This window comes from Oncorhynchus tshawytscha, linkage group LG33 (assembly GCF_018296145.1).
Source record: "Oncorhynchus tshawytscha isolate Ot180627B linkage group LG33, Otsh_v2.0, whole genome shotgun sequence".
Classification (NCBI taxonomy): Eukaryota; Metazoa; Chordata; class Actinopteri; order Salmoniformes; family Salmonidae; genus Oncorhynchus; species Oncorhynchus tshawytscha.
In genome coordinates this window covers 258,401-279,116 of record NC_056461.1, presented here as the reverse complement: position 1 = coordinate 279,116, position 20,716 = coordinate 258,401, and the positions used below count along the sequence as shown (strand labels likewise).

The following is a 20,716-nucleotide window of genomic DNA, read 5'->3' as shown; positions in this document are numbered from 1 at the left end:
CACCTTGTCCGTTCGCTTGTGGACGTCAATGCACAACACATCAGCTGTATGTAACCTTGCAAAAAAACATTTCCAAGCCAAACCGCTACACAGCCTACATCGTTGTCACCATATTAAAGTAACGTAAAAGTCTGCAATTTTTTTATTTAACCTTTATTTAACCAGGTAGGCTAGTTGGGAACAAGTTCTCATTTACAACTGCGACCTGGCCAAGATGACAAACAACAACTTAGAGTAACACATGGAATAAACAAGCGTACAGTCAATAATACAGTAGAAAAGAAAGAAAGTCTATATACAGTGTGTGCAAATGGCATGAGGAGGTAAGGCAATTAATAGGCCATAGTTGCGAAGTAATTACAATTTAGCAAATTAACACTGGAGTGATAGATGATGTGCAAGTAGAAATACTGATGTGCAAAAGAGCAGAAAAGTAAATAAAAACAATATGGGGATGAGGTAGGTAGATTGGATGGGCTATTTACAGATGGGCTATGTATAGCTGCAACGATCGGTTAGCTGCTCAGATAGATGATGGTTAAAGTTAGTTTGGGAAATATAAGTCTCCAACTTCAGCGATTTTCAATTCATTCCAGTCATTGGCAGCAGAGAATTGGAAGGAAAGGTGGCCAAAGAAGGTGTTGGCTTTGGGGATGACCAGTGAGATATACCTGCTGGAGCGCGTGCTACGGGTGGATGTTGTTATCATGACCAGTGAGCTGAGATAAGGTGGAGCTTTACCTAGCATAGACTTATAGATGACCTGGAGCCAGTGGGTTTGGCAACAAACAGGTAGCGAGGGCCAGCCGACTAGAGCATACAGGTTGCAGTGGTGGGTGGTATATGCGACTGTGGTGACAAAACGGATGGCACTGTGATAGACTGCATCCAGTTTGCTGAGTAGAGTGTTGGAGGCTATTTTGTAAATGATATCGCCGAAGTCGAGGATCGGTAGGATAGTCTGTTTTACGAGGGTGTTTGGCGGCGCGAGTAAAGGAGGCTCTGTTGTGAAAAAGGAAGCCGATTCTAGATTTAATTTTGGATTGGAGAGGCTTAATGTGAAGTCAGAACCGTCCAGAGTAGTGATGCTAGTCGGGCGAGCGGTTGAAAAGCATGCATTTAGTTTTACTAGTGTTTAAGAGCAGTTGGAGGCCACAGAAGGAGTGTTATATGGCATTGAAGCTAGTTTGGAGGTTTGTTAACTAGGCAAGTCAGTTAAGAACAAATTCTTATTTACAATGAAGGCCTAGAAGCAGTGGGTTAACTGCCTTGTTCAGGGGGCAGAACGACAGATTTTTACCTTGTCAGTTCGGTGATTCGATCTAGCAACCTTTCGGTTACTGGACCAACGCTCTAACCATTAGGCTACCTGCTGCCCATAATGGGATGACTGTTCCCATGAAATGCTCAATTAGGACAGAATTAGCCTATAATGTGCACAGGGATTAGCATCTTCAACGTAATTGACACTCCGACCACCTGCTCTATCAAGATATCATCATTGGTTAATTGAATTCACTATCTGTTAACATTCAACATGTGCAGTGCCGTGAAAAAGTATTTGCCCCTTTCTGATTTTCTCTTTATTTTGACACTTTATATTATTAGACCTTCAACCAAAACCAAATATTAGATAAAGGGAACCTGAGTGATCAAATAACACAACATTTTGATACTTATTTTATTGATTTAATAAACAAAGGTATTCAAAATCCAATGCCCCTGTGTGAAAAAGTAATTGCTCCCTTATACTCAATAACTGGTTATGCCTCCTTTAGCTGCAATGACTCCAACCAAACACTTCCTGTAGTTGTTGATAATTCTCTCACATTGCTGTGTAGGAATTTTGGCCCACTCTTTCATGAAGAACTACTTTCATGCTAAAAATCCCATGAGTCGCTGAACTGCTCATTTCAGGTCATGCCACAACATTCTCAATGGGTTTTAGGTCTGGACTTTGACTAGGCCATTCCAAAACTTTTAAATGTTTTACTTTTCAGCCATTCTAATGTAGAATTGATTGTGTTTTGGATCATTGTGTTGCTGAATGCTCACTGCTTTGGCTCACTGGCGGATGGCATTACATTCTGACATGTAAAATTCTCTGATACAGAGCAGAATTCATGGATCATTCAATGATGGGAAGTAAAACCAGGTCCTGAGGCAGCAAGCATCCCCAAACATCACACTACCACAACCATGCTTAACCATGGGTATGAGGTTCTTACTGTGGAATGCAGTTTGGTTTTCGCCAGACATAACGGTACCCATATAGTCCAAAGACTCATTCTTGCCAAAAAAGCACCCGGAAGCACCTGGATAATCTTCAGACTCCTGGATGAAGGTTCTATGGACAGATGAGTCAAACGTTGAACTTTTTGGATGTTATGTCTGGGAAAAAAAGCAACACATTTGAAGTTTTAAAATGAACTAGTGAAAGTCCAAACCTAAACCCTACTGTGATGTTGTGGCAGGACCTGAAACAAGCAGCTCAAAACCCCCGGCGTTAAAGCAGTTCTGCATGGAAGAGTGGGAAAAATGTCTCCACAGCGACGTGAGAGACTGATCAACAAGCGTTTTGTTGCAGCTATAAGTAGCACAACCAGTTATTTAGTATAAGGGGGAAATTGCTTTTACACACAGGGGCATTGAGAGTTGCATAACTTTGTTTATAAAATACATTAATGAATTATCAAAATGTTATTTGTTCACTCAGGTTCCATTTATCTAATATTAGGTGTCATTCAGTGACAAACATGCAGTGCATTCAGAAAGTATTCAGACCCCTTGACTTTTGCACATTTTGATGATACAGCCTTATTAAAAAATGAACTTCTTATCAATCTACACACAATACCCTATAATGACAAAGCAAAAACAGGTTAATACATTTTTGCAAATTTATTTAAAAAATGATAAACTGATAATACATTTCCATAAGTATTCAGACCCTTTACTCAGTACTTTGTTGAAGCACCTTTGGCAGCGATTACTGCTTCAATTCTTCTTGGGTATGACGCTATAAGCTTGGCACAAAAACATCCACACAGCATGATGCTGCCACCACCATGCTTCACCGTAGGGGTGGTACCAGGTTTCCTCCAGACGTGACGCTTGACATTCAGGCCAAAAAGTTCAAGCTTGGTTTCATCAGACCAAGTAATCTCGTTTCTCATGGTCTGAGAGTCTTTGGGTGCCTTTTGGCAAACTCTAAACTCTTCTTTACTGAAGAGTGGCTTCTGCCTGGCCCCTCTACCATAAAGACCTGAGTGTATTTCTGGAAGGTTCTTCCATCTCTCAACACAACAAACTTCTGCAAATTTAAGAATGATGGAGGCCACTGTGTTCTTGGGGACCTTCAATCCTGCAGAAATGTTTTGGTACCCTTCCCCAGATCTGTGTCTTGACACAATCTTGTCTCAGAGCTGTACGGACTATTCCTTCAATCTCAGGGCATGGTTTTTTGCTCTGACATGCAATTTCAACTGTGGGACAGGTGCACTCCAGTTCAGTTGTAGAAACATCTCAAGGATGATCAATGGAAACAGGATGCACCTGAGCTCAATTTCGAGTCTCATAACAAAGGGTCTAAATACATTGGTAAATAAGGTATTTGAGAAAATAAATATTTGCAAAAATTTCAAAACCCGTTTCGCTTTGTCGTTATGGGGTATTGTGTGTAGATTGCTGAGGAATTGTTTTTAGTAAATCAATTTTAGAATACGGCTGTAAAGTAACAAAATGTGTAAAAGTCAAGGGGTCTGAATACTTTCCGAAGGCACTGTATGCAAAATGAGAGAAAATCAAAGTGGGCAAATATTGTTTCACGGCACTGTACTTGACTGACAAGGTCCCGTTTATATCTGAAGACTGTGCTCCTAGTCAACAAGGTGCTGGTAAGTTTTCCAGCTCTAGTTGTTAGCGTCCCAAAAGTGATTAGAGGAAATGGCCATGGGGTTTAGATGTGTGAATTTTTTTACCAGCTTTGTAAAACCCCTATAGAATGTAGTTACTTTTTAGACTCACTGAAAGGCTGGGTAATGCAATGCTACTGTAGTGAAGTCTGAAGAATCAATAGTCCCAGACTAGGATGAGCTAGCCAACACTCAAGATCATCTTTTATTCTGAAGCTGGAGTAGAGAATTAGATGGGATGAGAGTGAGATGGGATGCATGACTCACTTCCTGAGGCTCTGAGCCTTGCCCCTGACAAGGAGCTCATCTATTGTATGTGCTATGACCTAATGGTGGAACGCATGGATAATGTTTGTTAGTTTCCTGATCTCGTCCTCCTTTGTTGAGAGCAAATACCAAGCGTTTTAGTTTGTCTGCTTTTTATGAGGATGTCTTCTGTGTGAGCTGGTGACTGCCAAATTCTAATTTCACTGCTATCATCATAGCTGAGGCTAGCTCCTTTTGTTTTAGAGGAGGCTGGTTACTTACAGCAGTCTGACTAGGTAGACCTATTGAGGCAGTAGTAGAGTCTCTTATAGCTCAATACCTTTGCTGTTCATCCCACTCTCCCTATGCTTGTCCACACCTGGTCCCCACATTCCCCCTTTCACCTGCCCCCTGGCAGCGCCTCCCTGGTCCCCCACAGATGGGCGTTGACAACACCCGAGCCAACCGACTAACCGACCCCTTTTTAATTTCCTAGAATCTCTCATCTCCTCCAATAGCCCAGTGTACTTGCCACCGCCAGACCCCATCGAGTCATTGTTAGGAGACACAGGCAGGGAGCACCTGTTGACAGATGGCATTGGTGAAGCAAATGCTGAGCCCCGCCCTCCTATCCACACAACCCAACCCTTCATATCTGGGGTACATGCCAGAGGCGCCGTTCTCTTGTATAATGTATACACCTATTTATATACCCATTGTAATTGAACTAGACCTCAGTTTACCTACCTGACATGCTAGAGTAGATGGTATAGTTTCCCCTGTAGTTTTCATCACTCCCAGCAGCTGTTTAATCTCTGTATACTCAAAACCCAAAGGGGGATTACATTTTGTGTGATGGTGGCAGAGCTTTCTGACAGAATCCTCTTTCCCATCAGATAATACACAAACACTCGTGGTAGGCTATTCTGTTTAAGTGGCTGAGTGCTACTTCAGTCAGCACAGGGGTTGCCAAGACAAATGAGAGGTGACGGGAAGGGGGTTGTCCTTGAGTGAGGAGCTCAGAATGCTGAGAAAGAAGGCATAAGACCCCAAGGGAAAGTGTGGTGTGAGAAGGAGATGTTCACCTCTTCTCAAGAGACATGTACAGAGTGCAAACTGCTGCAGGTGACGCATGGAGTGAGTATAGACCACATCTAGTTTAATCTCATTTGTATGAGATTTGTATTAATTTGCATTTGTATTAATCTCATTTGACTCTCATCCATCATTTAATACAATATACATTACTTTGTTGGAAAAAATTAATTAGTGATCTTTTTTATTTTTTAAATTTTATTTCACCTTTATTTAACCAGGTAGGCTAGTTGAGAACAAGTTCTCATTTGCAACTGCGACCTGGCCAAGATAAAGCATAGCAGTGTGAACAGACAACAACACAGAGTTACACATGGAGTAAACAATTAAGTCAATAACACAGTAGAAAAAAGAGAGTCTATATACATTGTGTGCAAAAGGCATGAGGAGGTAGGCGAATAAATACAATTTTGCAGATTAACACTGGAGTGATAAATGATCAGATGGTCATGTACAGGTAGAGATATTGGTGTGCAAAAGAGCAGAAAAGTAAATAAATAAAAACAGTATGGGGATGAGGTAGGTAAAATTGGGTGGGCTATTTACCGATAGACTATGTACAGCTGCAGCGATCGGTTAGCTGTTCAGATAGCAGATGTTTGAAGTTGGTGAGGGAGATAAAAGTCTCCAACTTCAGCAATTTTTGCAATTCGTTCCAGTCACAGGCAGCAGAGAACTGGAACGAAAGGCGGCCAATTGAGGTGTTGGCTTTAGGGATGATGAGTGAGATACACCTGCTGGAGCGCGTGCTACGGGTGGGTGTTGCCATCGTGACCAGTGAACTGAGATAAGGCGGAGCTTTACCTAGCATGGACTTGTAGATGACCTGGAGCCAGTGGGTCTGGCGACGAATATGTAGCGAGGGCCAGCCGACTAGAGCATACAGGTCGCAGTGGTGGGTGGTATAAGGTGCTTTAGTAACAAAACAGATGGCACTGTGATAAACTGCATCCAGTTTGCTGAGTAGAGTGTTGGAAGCTATTTTGTAGATGACATCGCCGAAGTCGAGGATCGGTAGGATAGTCAGTTTTACTAGGGTAAGTTTGGCGGCGTGAGTGAAGGAGGCTTTGTTGCGGAATAGAAAGCCGACTCTAGATTAGATTTGATTTTAGATTGGAGATGTTTGATATGAGTCTGGAAGAAGAGTTTACAGTCTAGCCAGACACCTAGGTACTTATAGATGTCCACATATTCTAGGTCGGAACCATCCAGGGTGGTGATGCTAGTCGGGCGTGCGGGTGCAGGCAGCGAACGGTTGAAAAGCATGCATTTGGTTTTACTAGCGTTTAAGAGCAGTTGGAGGCCACGGAAGGAGTGTTGTATGGCATTGAAGCTCGTTTGGAGGTTAGATAGCACAATGTTTGAGCCATGAGAGATTTACATGCATATTATTCATGTTATTTCTGTGTACATTTACGGGCCAACCGTGCTGCCATGTTCCGAGCCAATTGTAATTTTCTGAGTTCCCTTTGTGGCAACTGAACAGTAATCCAGGTGTGACAAAACTAGAGCCTGTAGGACCTGCCTTGTTGATAGTGTTAAAAAGGCAGAACAGTGCTTTATTATGGACAGACTTCTCCCCATATTAGCTACTGTTGTATCAATATGTTTTGACCATGACAGTTTACAATCCAGGGTTACTCTAAGCAGTTTAGTCACCTCAATTTCCACATTATTTATTACAAGATTTAGTTGAGGTTTAGGGTTTAGTGAATTATTTGTTAAACAATTAATGAACATGCACCTGTGGAACGGTCGTTAAGACACTAACAGCTTATAGGCGGTAGGCAATTAAGGTTACAGTTATGAAAACTTAGGACACTAAAGAGGCCTTTCTACTGACTCTGAAAAAGACCAAAAGAAAGATGCCCAGGGTCCCTGCTCATTTACGTGAACGTGCCTTAGGCATGCTGCAAGGAGGCATGAGGACTGCAGATGTGGTCAGGGCAATAAATTGCAGTGTCCGTACTGTGAGACACCTAAGACAGCGCTACAGGGAGACAGGATGGACAGCTGATCGTCCTCGCAGTGGCAGGCCACGTGTAACAACCCCTGCACAGGATCGGTACAGCTGAACATCACACCTGCGGGACAGGTACAGGATTGCAACAACTGCCCGAGTTACACCAGGAACGCACAATCCCTCCATCAGTGCTCAGACTGTCCGCAATAGGCTGAGAGAGGCTGGACAGAGGGCTTGTAGGCCTGTTGTAAGGCAGGTCCTCAACAGACATCCCCGGCAACAACGTCACCAATGGGCACAAACCCACCGTCCCTGGACCAGACATGACTGGCAAAAAGTCCTCTTCACTGACAAGTCACGGTGTTTTCCCACCAGGGGTGATGGTTGGATTCGCGTTTATCATCGAAGGAATGAGCGTTACACCGAGGCCTGTACTCTGGAGCGGGATTGATTTGCAGGTGGAGGGTCTGTCATGGTCTGGGGCGTTGTGTCAAAGCATCATTGGACTGAGCTTGTTGTCATTGCAGGCAATCTCAACGCAGTGCGTTACAGGGAAGACATCATCCTCCCTCATGTGGTACCCTTCCTGCAGGCTCATCCTGACATGACCCTCCAGCATGACAATGCCACCAGCCATACTGCTCGTTCTGTACGTGATTTCGTGCAAGACAGGAATGTCAGTGTTCTGCCATGGCCAGCGAAGAGCCCGGATCTCAATCCCATTGAGAATGTCTGGGACCTGTTTGATCGGAGGGTGAGGGCTAGGGCCATCCCTCCCCAGTAATGTCCGGGAACTTGCAGGTGCCTTGGTGGAAGAGTGGAGTAACATCTCACAGCAAGAACTGGCAAATTGGTGTAGGCCATGAGGAGGAGATGCACTGCAGTACTTGATGCAGCTGGTGGCCACACCAGATACTGACTGTTATTTCCTCATGCAGGTTTATAATGTTAGGGAGCAGCTTATTGATGTCCTGATGCAGGTTTATAATGTTTGGGAGTAGCTTATTGATGTCCTGATGCAGGTTTATAATGTTTGGGAGCAGCTTATTGATGTCCTGGTGCAGGTGTATAATGTTAGGGAGAAGCTTATTGATGTCCTGATGCAGGTTTATAATGTCTGGGTGCAGCTTATTGATGTCCTGATGCAGGTTTATAATGTTTGGGAGCAGTTTATTGATGTCCTGATGCAGGTTTATAATGTTTGGGAGTAGCTTATTGATGTCCTGATGCAGGTTTATAATGTTTGGGAGCAGTTTATTGATGTCCTGATGCAGGTTTATAATGTTAGGGAGCAGCTTATTGATGTCCTTATGCAGGTTTATAATGTTAGGGAGCAGCTTATTGATGTCCTGGTACTGGTTTATAATGTTAGGGAGCAGCTTATTGATGTCCTGGTGCAGGTTTAAAATGTTAGGGAGCAGCTTACTGATGTCCTGATGCAGGTTTAAAATGTTAGGGAGCAGCTTATTGATGTCCTTATGCAGGTTTATAATGTTAGGGAGCAGCTTACTGATGTCCTGATGTAGGTTTATAATGTTAGGGAGCAGCTTATTGATGTCCTGGTACTGGTTTATAATGTTAGGGAGCAGCTTATTGATGTCCTGGTACTGGTTTATAATGTTAGGGAGCAGCTCATTGATGTCCTGGTACTGGTTTATAATGTTAGGGAGCAGCTTACTGATGTCCTGTTCTTGTGCTCCTGGAGAGTACAACGATTTTGCTCCAGGGACTGAGACATTTTTCACCATTGAACAGCCCGATACAACGGCTGGAGATGGGAATGGATAAATCCGCCCATTCCCACCCCTCACACAATTAGTTGACCCTTTAACAGGCCCACGATAAGCAGGATAACACCCGATACTCCCGGCGATGGGAGCAGATCTCCCACAGCAGGCAGTGCCCATCTGGAGTCAGCGTAGTTGAAGTCAGCACAGCCGTCGCAGACACAGGCAGTCCCAGCGATGAAGGCACAGGTAGTTCAGGCACAAGTGCAGCGAAGCTATTCCTTATGTCAATCTGCTCGAACGTCTCGCAGATACTCCAGTCCGCTTAGCATCATGCCCCTGCCTTTGGATTCCACGTCTTGTGACATAAGACCAGCACTGATTGGAACAATCCTCTTGATGTTCTCTGTCTACTCCACTACAAGATGGAGGAGAAGCACATGGAGACGACATCCTTGGCAAGCAAGTTCCAGGGCGCACAGGCCATTCGGGAAAAAGACAAATGGCAAGGCGGGGAAACAACCATCAGGCCCGCGCGACATCCAGCCACAGGAGTTGAGAACGAGAATGTTCCAATTTGTGTTTTCACCATAAGTGTGCACAGAATTGACATTTCTAGCTAAGGATAGCCACCTCAATCCTGTAATCCTACGCAGGCAAACAATTGCCTAATTGGAACACCGGATTGTCTATTGGCCTGGACAAACGTAATAAACACAGCTTCTACAGTGCTGGAAACGTTTGTTAGCTATTCCAGGGCTCCATTGCAACTTTTCTAGCTCGCTGGCTAGTTGGTAGCAGGCGTTGACACAAGCACTTATGAATAAAAAGGAAAGAGGACTTTGGAAACAACAAGTTGAGGCGCAGGAGGTTAGAGTTCGTGACAGGGAGTGAGTCGTCCGGGGTGGGGGGGGGCCTGCAGGCTGGGAGCGTCCTGGGACACATAGATGGAACAACTTGTATTGGTGGGCCCCGAGAGACTGACTTGGTGGGACAGCCACCCACGTCACTGCATTGTCTCTGCACAGGAGGGATGCTTCCTGTGTTTGACCTTCTCCAGCCGATACGAGGACAAATTAATCCGTGTCTGTGTGAGAGAATAAATGTTCTGTAAAATACAATTCTAGTAGATTGTTTCTAGAAATGAATAAACATGGGTGAACCACAGTTGAATTCAGAGATGTTGTTAGTTAGATGTCTTTCTCCATTGGGCATGCTGACCATAGCGGTCTGTCTCATTTTGTTTACAGGAGCCATTTGAGGATGGCTTCGCCAACGGAGATGAGCTGTCACCGGCCGAGGAGGCCGCAGCCAAGGAGGCGGCCGAGCCAAAGGGAGCGGTCAAGTTCGGGTGGATCAAAGGGGTGCTGGTAAGTGGTCAACCGACAGACTGTTTTACCTTTTTGCATCTCCTGAGAGTCCTCCTACTTACCTTTTTGTTATGTGACACAATGTGACGTTTCCCCATCAATATCCCTGTATTTCCATCTGCATCTCCGCCTCCATTTTTATGTGTGTCTTTACTTTCTGCCATTTCTCTTTCACCCCTGCGTCTACATTGCTACTGCATCGTAAGCACTTCTCTTTGTGGATATGACATCGTAGGGAATGCATTGTCCTCCAGTTATTCTTGAACACAATATTCAATGGCGTGAACGGAAATCCTGACTTGGTGTCAGGATTTTCAGTTATTCTTCAGTCAGGATTTTGACCATAGTATATTTTTCTGTCCTCTCATTCAAAGTACAGAGAAATTCCTTCATGACCCCACAATCAGACTAGGCCTCTTTTAGTATTAAGTTAACGTATCATTCAACTTAAGATTCCCTTGGCTATCTAATTGTATTTTAGCAGTCCTATAGCAGTCAAAGAGGAACCTCAATAATTGAGATGTGAGTCGATCACATTCTACTCAAGATTCTGTGCAACTAGCAAGAAATCCTTTGGTGGTTAATCCTTCATGGTCTGTCCAGGCCATAAAATGTTTCTGAGAGTCTAGTGTAAGAATCTGCCAGGGTTGTAGGAATTTGTCACACAATAAATTTTATTTATTTCACCTTTATTTAACTAGGCAAGTCAGTGGATGCTCAATATTCAAATTTGAATACGAGTTCTACGTCCTACAAGACAAATCGGTTGCGGGACGAGCGTCACCATCTGACGTGAGACAATGCAGCAAATATTGATGGGTACGCTTCCTGCTTTTACTACCTGCTTTGCTTTTATGGGTACACACGCAATGCCAGTCAGTCCACCTATTTTGTCATCATTGGCTTGAACGGGGACACCCGTTCTATTATTTGTATTTCCATGGCAACACATGCTATTCTAACGGCTACAGTGACCACGGTCATTTGGCTGGCCAATAACAGTCATCCCAAATTCCATGACTGTCACAGCCCTAAATAAATGCGGTACAAGTTCCTGCTGCTTTTTACAACGGTCAGATGGGTGAGAGGAAGGAAGGCTTTTACATGTCAAAATACAAGCTGGGTGACAAGAAACAGAGATTATCATGAGAAAGAACTAACTGTGCTGCACATCTGTCAGAACGGAAAACTTCAAACAAAGAGGAAATGGCTTGAAATAAACTGTTTCTACTAGCTGTCGTGAATGTAGTTAAAAGTACTTTACATTTTAGACAGGCACAGTGGTCTAAGGCACTGCATCTCAGTGCTAGAGGTGTCACTACAGACCCTGGCTCGATTCCAGGCTGTATCACAACCGGCCATGATTGGGCGACCCATTGGCCCAGCATCATCCGGGTTAGGGTTTGGCCAGAGTAGGCCGTTATTGTCAATAAGAATTTGTTTTTAACTGACTTGCCTAGTTAAATAAAGGTGACATAAAAAAAATCCACCATTCAAAAATTTAAAACATACAGTACCAGTAAAAAGTTTGGACACAGCTACTCATTGAAGGGTTTTTATTTATTTTAACAATTTTCTACATTGTAGAATAATAGTGAAGACATCAACACTATGAAGTAATACATATAGAATCACATAGTAACCAAAAAAGCGTTAAACGAGTCAAAATCTATTTTATATTTGAGATTCTTCAAATTCGTCACCCCATGCCTTGATGACAGCTTTGCACACTTGGCATTCTGTCAACCAGCTTCATGAGGTAGTCACCTGGAATGCATTTCAATTAAAAGGTGTGCCTTGTTAAATATTGTTAAAGAAATATGGTATATAGAATTATAATTATTTGAACCCTTATTTCACTGAGAACACATTCTCATTTACAGCAACGACCTGGGGAGAGGAGGGGGGATAAATGAGCCAATTGTAAGCTAGGGATGATTAGGTAGCCATATTTGGAATTTAGCCAGGGCACCAGGGGTTAACACCCCTACTCTTACGATAAGTGCCATGGGATCTTTAGTGAGCACAGACAGTCAGGACACCCGTTTAACATCCCATCTGAAAGATGGCACCCTATACAGGGCAATGTCCTAACTCACTGCCCTGGAGCATTGGGATATTTTATTTTTTAGACCAGAGGAAAGGGTGCCTCCTACTGGCCCTTCAACACCACTTCCAGCAGCATCTGGTCTCCCATCCAGGACCAACCCTGCTTAGCTTCAGAAGCAAGCCAGCAGTAGGATGCAGGGTGGTATGCTGCTGGAAGATAGCCCTATTTGGTAAAAGACCAAGTCCATATTATGTCATGAACAGCTCAAATAAGCAAAGAGAAACAACAGTCCATTACTTTAAGACATGAAGGTCAGTCAATCTGGAAAATTTCAAGAACTTTGAAAGTTTCTTCAAGTGCAGTCGCAAAAACCATCGAGCGCTATGTTGAAACTGGCTCTCATGAGGACCGCCACAGGAAAGGAAGTGCCAGAGTTACCTCTGCTGCAGAGGTAGAATTGCCAGCCTCAGAAATTGAAGCCCAAATAAATGCTTCACAGAGTTCAAGTAACAGACACATCTCAACATCAACTGTTCAGAGGAGACTGCGTGAATCTGGCCTTCATGGTAAAATTGCTGCAGGGAAGAAACACGAGCAATGGACATTAGACCGGTGGAAATCTGTCCTTTGGTCTGATAGGTCCAAATTTTAGTTCCCACCATGAAGCATGGAGGAGGAGGTGTGATGGTGATGTATTTAGAATTCAAGGCACACTTAACCAGCATGGCTACCACAGCATTCTGCAGCGATACGCCATCCCATCTGGTTTGCACTTAGTGGGACTATCATATGTTTTTCAACAGGACAATGACCTAACACTGTGTAAGGGCTATTTGATCAAAAATGAGAGTGATGGAGTGCTGCATCAGATGACCTGGCCTCCACAATCACCCCCAATTGAGATGGTTTGGGATGAGTTTGACCGCAGAGTGAAGGAAAAGCAGTCAACAAGTGCTTAGCATATGTGGGAACTCCTTCAAGACTGTTGGAAAAGCATTCCAGGTGAAGCTGGTTAAGAGAATGCCAAGAGTGTGCAAAGCTGTCATCAAGGCAAAGGGTGGCAACTTTGAAGAATCTCAAATATATTTGTTTAACATGTCTTCACTATTATTCTACAATGTAGGAAATAGAAAAATCCTTGAAGGAGTAGGTGTCCAAACTCGGTTCCTAATTTGTTTTATAGCTCTGCGCGCTCATTTGACTCTCCATGAAATAGGCAGAATAACTAGCTAGAGAAATTATTACAAACGTTGTGACAGTTAATAGTTTGTAATTGTGAGAAAATAAAAACAAATTCTGTGCAAGGACGTTGGTCGTCAGTGCAGTGACTTGATCCACTGTGTAGCTAACTCTTGTAACTAGCGCTTCCTTGTAACTAGCGCTTCCTTCACTGACATAAAAAGCTTTCAAGCCTGTTTAAATGACCCTGAAAGTTGTAGACATGCAGCCCCACAATTAAGAGGAACTGAGTGTTATCAGAAATCGGTCTGTAGATCAGCATGTTTCTCCATGATAGTATTGTTGGTTCAGCTGAGCACAGCAGCTGACTCAGGAGTGCAATGACTTGTGGTAGAAGAACAGCTGCTTCATGAAAATCAATGTAAGCATTATCACTACTAACTGTAGTTTGATAGCTAGCATTTGTTGGAAGATTTAACATTGTGTGTGTGCAGCACTAAATAGGTAGCTGGTTCGTTTCAGTCAAAGAACATTTCAGTGACTGGCTCCACTGTTGCTGACAAGTTGGCAGGTAGCCTAGTGGTTAGAGCATTGGGCCAGTAACCGGAAGGTTGCTAGATTGAATCCCCAAGCTGACAAGGTAACAATCTGTTGTTCTGCCCCTGAACAAGGCAGTTAACCCACTAGGCAGTTAACCCACTAGGCAGTTAACCCACTAGGCCGTCATTGTAAGTAAGAATTTGTTCTTAACTGACTTGCCTAGTTAAATAAAGGTTATAAAAAATAAAATTTAAAAATAATAAATAAATGCTAGCTTTCGTGCCCATAGTCAAACTTCAGAAATGTGATGTGACATCATTTGAATTAATATTTTACATTACCATGGAAATGATTGCATCACAATACCAGGTGGCTACTGCGAGTGTACCCATGAGTTTACGTGTTAAGTTTCATCATGTTGTTAGGAGTCCATGTTACTGAAGAAACAAACTCAACCGTACGAATGCCTGGCTGTCCTGTCTTCAGTTCATTCCAAAATAATACAAAAATACGACTTATTTTACTTTCATGACGATCTTCATCCATAACTTTCGGGTACACGGTAATTGTGCCACACCTAAACGTTAAAAGTTGACTTTTTCCTTCCACCAGCCTTGGCCAGGTTTTCAAATGTTATCTTTTAAAGAGAAGGGCTTCAATCAGGACTTAAATCACTGTTTAAACATTTCTTCTAACATTAAGTTGCAATCTTGGTGCTTGTAGCAATTTTTAAGACAAGTCGATAACAGTGCGAAACTGCTACTTTCACTAGGTTTGTAATTTTAACATTAACATTAATTCAGGTCAAACTGTGATCCTGCATCAAGAAAGTCTTGGCCTTGATTCCCACCAGCAATGTTCCAAGGCCAGGTTGTTGGAAAGTGCTTTGTTGAGTGAAGTGTTCCGGTTACCTCACATGCATCCTAACTGCCACCCCTTCCTCTGTGCAGGTGCGCTGCATGTTGAACATTTGGGGCGTGATGCTCTTCATCCGCATGTCATGGATCGTGGGCCAGGCGGGAATTGGTAAGACTACACCATGGAGTAGATCTTGGGAGTTCATGTGAATTACTGTTTTAATTCACACACAACGTCAACCCGAACCCCCAGCCACCCCACCAAACCACCCCTCTTTCTCCCATCACCTTTTGACCATTTACCATCCAGATGCTAAATGTTGCCACACGGCAACACATGCAGGCAACTGTTACACACTAGCTTGTTTTTGTAGTGGCGCCGCTACGATTCACAGGCCTTCTAACACTAACCCATGTGTGAATATGAGTGAGAGGCTGAACAAGCAAATGGGCTGCTTATTGATGCTCATTATTGCAGTTATTCTCCTCCTAGGAGTTTGTCGAAATGTTAATGCTGATTTTGCTTTGTCACTAGTTAATCTTGTCCTCCATTTCCTTTCAGTTCTCTCCTGTGTGATCGTTCTCATGGCAACAGTTGTGACCACCATCACTGGCCTTTCGACCTCAGCGATTGCGACTAACGGCTTTGTACGAGGAGGTATGAACCTTTGCTTCTTTAAAGGTCCACCCACTGTAGCCATTTTTATCTCAATATCAAATCATTTCTGGGTAACAATTAAGTACCTTACTGGGATTGTTTTCAAGTAAAAGGGTCATAAAGAAACATGTATTCTTAGCAAAGATCAATTTCCCAAGCCAGAATTTAGCTAGGACTGTCTGAGAGTGAAAAAGAGAGATTGTGCAAATGAACAAAGTTGTGATGCATGCTTTTCTGAAGGAATAGCAGCATTTGTACATGGGGCAGAGGGGAGAAGGAGAAAAAAAATGCTAGTAGGAACCACAGGGGGGAAAAAATGGAAGCTGCACAGACAACTCATCCAGAACTTTGACTTCTGGCAGAAAGCCATTAAGATATCTGATGGCAAACATTTAGTATTGATTTGCATAAAAGTGTAACTTCATCACCTCGTGCGACACAGAACAGAGACTCAACGACATATTTAAAATGCTCTGGACGCACCAGCTCCTGCCATCTTCCATGGTGGCACCAACAACATAAACCATCATTATGTTATCAAACTTGGCATCTGCAATGTTCTTCAAGTAAATGTGTTTGTGAGGTTGACCATGCTGTTGGATTAGAACAGTGAGGAGGCATACGAGTAAGATGTGTTTTTTCTTGCCCAGAGTAATAAGGCTTTTATTAGCAAACGTGAAGATACTAAGCTGGCGACTGTACAAGTATTTACAAAAACAAACAGGACAATGAACAAAAAGGTAGGCCTAATAAACTTAAAAGAAAACCCAGGCTTCAATCATGCCTGTAAACCCGGCGTCATGCCAACCTGTCTGTCTCGTCTTGTCCAAACAACAACAATAATCACAGGGTTTAAATAATACATTCCCACAATGCACTAGCCAATGGGAGGAAGAATTGACATGATGATCAATTAAGAACGTTCACAATGCAGGAAATGTTCAGTTCATAAACATATTTTATGTATTCATACCAGCACACATGTTGATAAATGTGCTTCTGGTGCAGTAACAGTAAGGTTGGCGCATTCCTTTCCTTCTGTGGCCTGAAACACCGGAACCATCACCGGCTCAGAAACAGCCCCTTCCATTGACAGGTTAGAAACATCACACCGCTGCAGCTCAGACTCACTGACCGCAGGGAGCAGTAGATCAGGGACAGGTAGATCAGGGAGCAGTAGATCAGGGACAGGTAGATCAGGGACAGGTAGATCAGGGAGCGGTAGATCAGGGAGCAGTAGAGCAGGAACAGGTAGAGCAGGGACAGGTAGATCAGGGACAGTTAGATCAGGGACAGGTGTATCAGGGACAGGTGTATCAGGGAGCAGTAGATCAGGGACAGGTGTATCAGGGAGCAGTAGATCAGGGACAGGTAGATCAGGAAGCAGTAGATCAGGGACAGGTAGATCAGGGAGCAGTAGATCAGGGACAGGTAGATCAGGGACAGGTAGAGCAGGGACAGGTAGATCAGGGAGCAGTAGATCAGGGAGCAGTAGATCGGGGCCAGGTAGAGCAGGGAGCAGTAGATCAGGGACAGGTTTATCAGGGAGCAGTAGATCAGGGACAGGTAGATCAGGGAGCAGTAGATCAGGGAGCAGTAGATCAGGGAGCAGTAGATCAGGGACAGGTAGATCAGGGACAGGTAGAGCAGGGGCAGGTAGCGCAGGGACAGGTAGATCAGGGACAGGTAGATCAGGGACAGGTAGAGCTCATCCTCTCCTCCAGGAGTGCATGGCAGCACAGGAGACAACAGCTTGGACAGTGGAACTATCACCGGCTCAGGAACAGCCCCCCCTATCGGTAGGTCGACCTCCAGCACCTCCACTAAGATCCGCTCTACCTGTCCTAGCCTCGCTAATAGATTCCTGGCTGGGTAGGCACATACTTAGCGCTGCCACGGCTGTGGGAAGTCCTCGATGATGCACTCCACCAGCTCAGCAGTCGCCCAAATCTGGTCGCCCTCGGCGTTCAGACAGAACCATAAGTAATTAGCCACATCCTGCGACTCCCCTGTCACGTTGTCGACCTCCATCTTGTAGAATTTGTCTGCACTCCTCACTGTGACGGAATTGATCCCACTTTTGACATTTGTGAGGTTGACCATGCTGTTGGATTAGAACAGTGAGGAGGCATACGAGTAAGATGTTTTTTCTTGCCCGGAGTAAGGGTTTTTATTAGCAAACGTGAAGATACTAAGCTGGCGACTGTACAAGTATTTACAAAAAACAATAAACAGGACAATGACAAAAAGTTAGGCCTAATAAACTCAAAAGAAAACCCAGGTTCCAATCATGCCTGTAAACCCGGCATCATGCCAACCTGTTACCTGTCTGTCTTGTCCAAACAACAACAACGCACAGGGATTAAATACAAATTCCCACAATGCATCAGCCAATGGAAAGAAGACATGACACAATGAACAAATTACATTCACAATGCAAGAAATTCAATTAAACTTGTTCAGTTCATAAACATATCTGTATTCATACCATTCCAAATTCATGGGCATTAATATGGAGTTGTTGGGCGATTAGGCCTGGCTCGCAGTCAGTGTTCCAATTCATCCCAAAGATGTTTGATGGGGTTGAGGTCAGGGCTCTGTGCAGGCCAGTCAAGTTCTTCCACACCAATCTCGACAAACCATTTCTGTATTGACCTCGCTTTGTGCACAGGGGCATTGTCATGCTGAAACAGGAAAGGGTCTTCCCCAAACTGTTGCCACAAAGCTGGAAGCACATAATTTCTAGAATGTCATTGTATGCTGTAACGTTAATATTTCCCTTCACTGGAACTAAGGGGCCTAGCCTGAACCATGAAAAACAGCCCCAGACCATTATTCCTCTTCCACCAAACTTTAGAGTTGGCACTATGCATTGGGGCAGGTAGTGTTCTCCTGGCATCTGCCAAACCCAGATGGTGAAGCGTGATTCATCACTCCAGAGAACATGTTTCCACTGCTCCAGAGTCCAATGGCGGCAAGCTTTACACCACTCCAGCTAACGCATCCTCAGCCATGGAAACCCATTTAATGAAGCTCCCGACAAACAGTTCTTGTGCTGACGTTGCTTCCAGAGGCAGTTTGGAACTCGAGAGTGAGTCTTGCAACCAAGGACAGACAAATTTTACGCTATTCAGCACGTGGCAGTCCCGTTCTGTGAGCTTGTGTGGCCTACCACTTTGCGGCTGAGCCATTGTTGCTCCTAGGCGTTTCCACGTCACAATAACAGCACTTACAGTTGACCGAGGCAGCTCTAGCAGGGCAGAAATTTGACAAACTGACTTGTTGGAAAGGTGGCATCCTATGACGGTGCCACGTTGAAAGTCACTGAGCTCTTCAGTAAGGAAATTCTACTGCCAATGTTTGTCCATGGAGATTGCATGGCTGTGTGCTCGAGTTTATACACCCCCATCAACAACTGGTGTGGCTGAAATAGCCAAATCCACTAATTTTGAAGATGTGTCCACATACTTTTGTGTACATATAGAGTATTAATAAATATGCTTCTCATAAATCATTAACCGTTTGCAATGTCTTGTTATTTATAATAAGGCTTTAGATTAGGTGACTGAGGACGATCATCAGTGTTTTTGTAAAATGTTCAGTGGAAATTAAATCTTGTTTGACACATTTTAAAGTGAAAAATCGGAGTCTCGGCATCAACCAGTTACCGTGGAATTTCCCTTTACAGTTTTTACCAGCGCTGTCTGATCTTGGCACTTCCGAACACTCGACTTGGATATTGGTGTATAGAAATGAGCCTCTCATATCAATAGATTAATACTGTAGAAAAATAATAATAATTCAAGAGATGGCTCTCCCAACAGTCCACTCAGGGCTCAGTTTTGCATTTATTATTCCACCTTAATATATTTCTCATGAGTTGCGCAAGGTCGCTTCATGCTGATTTTTATTTGGTGTGGTTTTGTTCTGGCCTTTTCTTGGCATGTTTGGTTGAATGGGGCTGAGGTCTCCCACACTACTGATAGGCTAACCTTTGAACTTTTCTCTGGAATCCATTTAAACCTGCGTCCCACAGAGCAGTGGCCGGCTCGTGACATTTGCTTAGTCTCCTGTGTTTGGATATGGAATTACAGGTGTGATTTTCACCAGCTGGACTTGGCTATCAGTACCGTCATCCACGGAACGGAATATGTATTATCAGTTGAGGGCCTCAATGAGATGTTCCCTGATTTATTTGGAGTCGAATGAAGGAGGGGGGAAACACTGTCCACACGTTGGTCCCAGTTGTCGCAGCATGAGGGGAAATTCAGTATTGTGTTTCTAAATTTGCAGCAGTTCTCCCTCAAGTCACTGAAAGAGACCAGTGCTGGCAGGGAGGTCTGAAATGGATATTAGGACACTCTCCACATGGGCGAGGGCAGAGGAAAACAAAGGATTAGATTCATTTTAAAATGCGCTGGTGATGAAATCATATTGTAGTAAAGGATATTTGTGTTTTCTGTAGTGTACTCCTCCTGGAGACCGCCTATTCGATTAATTTTCATAAGGTTTCCAGTCTACCACAGCCAGATTGTTTTCGGGCTACAGGCGGCAAGAGAGGCTCCATATAGTGGCTATTGTTTTGTCTCGAGCAGCAGAGTAACCAAAACACGCACACTATCTAATTTCAACATCCGCTCCTCCTGAATTGATTTTCTTTTGAAGTAGGCTAATCCATTACCCTTCGGTGGAATGCAAAAAGGCTATGGTCTGTTTCATACAGTATACTGTATTCTATTCTACTGTATTTTAGTCAATCCCACTCCGACATTGCTCATCCTAATATTTATATATTTATTGACTCTATTCTTTTACTTTAGATTTGTGTGTTATGTTGTATATTGTTAGACATTACTGCACTTTTGGAGCTAGGAACACAAGCATTTCGCTACACCCGCAATAACATCTGCTAAAATATGTGTATGTGACCAATAAAACTAGATTTGAGTGTAGGTGGAACGAATAGAGCCAGCAAAATATCCCCCATGTGCTCAAGCATGACCCCACATTAATTTGTCCACCCACTCATGCCCTCAGAGATCAGTCGTTTTGGGTCCTTCCTTTGTCTTGTCCCCCACTCGTGTCTGTATGAGCACTTGAGGTGCTCTCCAAAGCTA

At 43.7% G+C, this 20,716-nt stretch overlaps 1 protein-coding gene across 3 annotated transcripts in view; it reads left to right on the top strand.

The window, feature by feature from the left end:
* The window catches only part of LOC112230735 (solute carrier family 12 member 2), a 110,657-nt gene that overhangs the window by 38,348 nt on the left and 51,593 nt on the right, over positions 1 to 20,716 (top strand). For all 3 annotated transcript variants that reach the window (XM_042311012.1, XM_042311011.1, XM_042311010.1), the window contains exons 2-4: positions 10,196 to 10,315; positions 15,035 to 15,110; positions 15,504 to 15,599. In XM_042311012.1, the coding sequence (XP_042166946.1) occupies positions 10,196 to 10,315; positions 15,035 to 15,110; positions 15,504 to 15,599 (292 nt within the window). The remainder of the gene's footprint in view (positions 1 to 10,195; positions 10,316 to 15,034; positions 15,111 to 15,503; positions 15,600 to 20,716) is intronic.